This window comes from Penaeus monodon, chromosome 33 (assembly GCF_015228065.2).
Source record: "Penaeus monodon isolate SGIC_2016 chromosome 33, NSTDA_Pmon_1, whole genome shotgun sequence".
Taxonomy (NCBI): Eukaryota; Metazoa; Arthropoda; class Malacostraca; order Decapoda; family Penaeidae; genus Penaeus; species Penaeus monodon.
The window spans coordinates 6,044,387-6,045,185 of NC_051418.1; the positions used below are offsets into that span (position 1 = coordinate 6,044,387).

Here is a 799-nt window from a genome sequence, read left to right on the forward strand (position 1 = left end):
TAAGTAATTTTATAGAGGAACGAGTGTTAAAGAACTATTCCAAAGGTTCTGCATTTTCATGGCTTATATTTATATTCATGATTTATTTACTTTTTAAAGGCACTGGGACAGTAACCGATGGGATTTCTGATTTTGGAATCCCCATAGAATATTCTATACGTTCTCATCATATGTATAATAATTTGGATTCAATAGAGACCAATTTTGCTTTTATTTGGAAAAGTGATGTAAATGTAACAATTTGTAAGTATTCAATCTTAAGTATTCTTTTTCAACATTTACCACAATGAACTCTACCACTGATACTCTACAGGGCAAATAGCGGTATATAGAGCCAATGACATTCTATAGAGCCACCAACATTATTATACCAATGGCGTTATAGAGCCAAAGACCTCCTATAAACCCAAAAGAAAGCAATGTGGCTCACCTGGATGACTCTAACCCTCGGCAAGCCCCTGGAGGTGGTCAGCTGGTCGCCCATGTACTGGAGGAACGTGCCGCTCTGGATCATGACGCCGCGCCCCGCCAGGACCTGCTCGGCGATGTCGCTGAAGGAAGACATGGACACGAACCTCTCCGCCAGGGCCTCGGGAAGGAAAGGGGAGGCTGGTCTTTAAATAGTCTTTGTTGCAACCGATGAAACTTGAACTAGAAACTTTTAATTTGGTGCCACGTGATAAACTGAAAGCGTCTATATTAGATGCACCAATTTTTTACTTTACTGGTTTTACTGCCTCTACCGCTGCACAATTGTGTAAAACGGACATCTGCTCCAGAATCCGATCACTGGGGATCC

The 799-nt window shown here is 41.7% G+C and overlaps 1 protein-coding gene across 1 annotated transcript in view; it reads right to left on the bottom strand.

The window, feature by feature from the left end:
- Positions 1 to 271: 271 nt before the first annotated feature.
- Positions 272 to 799, bottom strand: part of LOC119594229 — a 1,045-nt gene continuing 517 nt past the window's right edge. The window contains exons 2-3 of the mRNA XM_037943298.1: positions 431 to 589; positions 272 to 307 (exon numbers count right to left, since the gene is read on the bottom strand). Coding sequence (XP_037799226.1) covers positions 272 to 307; positions 431 to 589 — 195 coding nt within the window. The remainder of the gene's footprint in view (positions 308 to 430; positions 590 to 799) is intronic.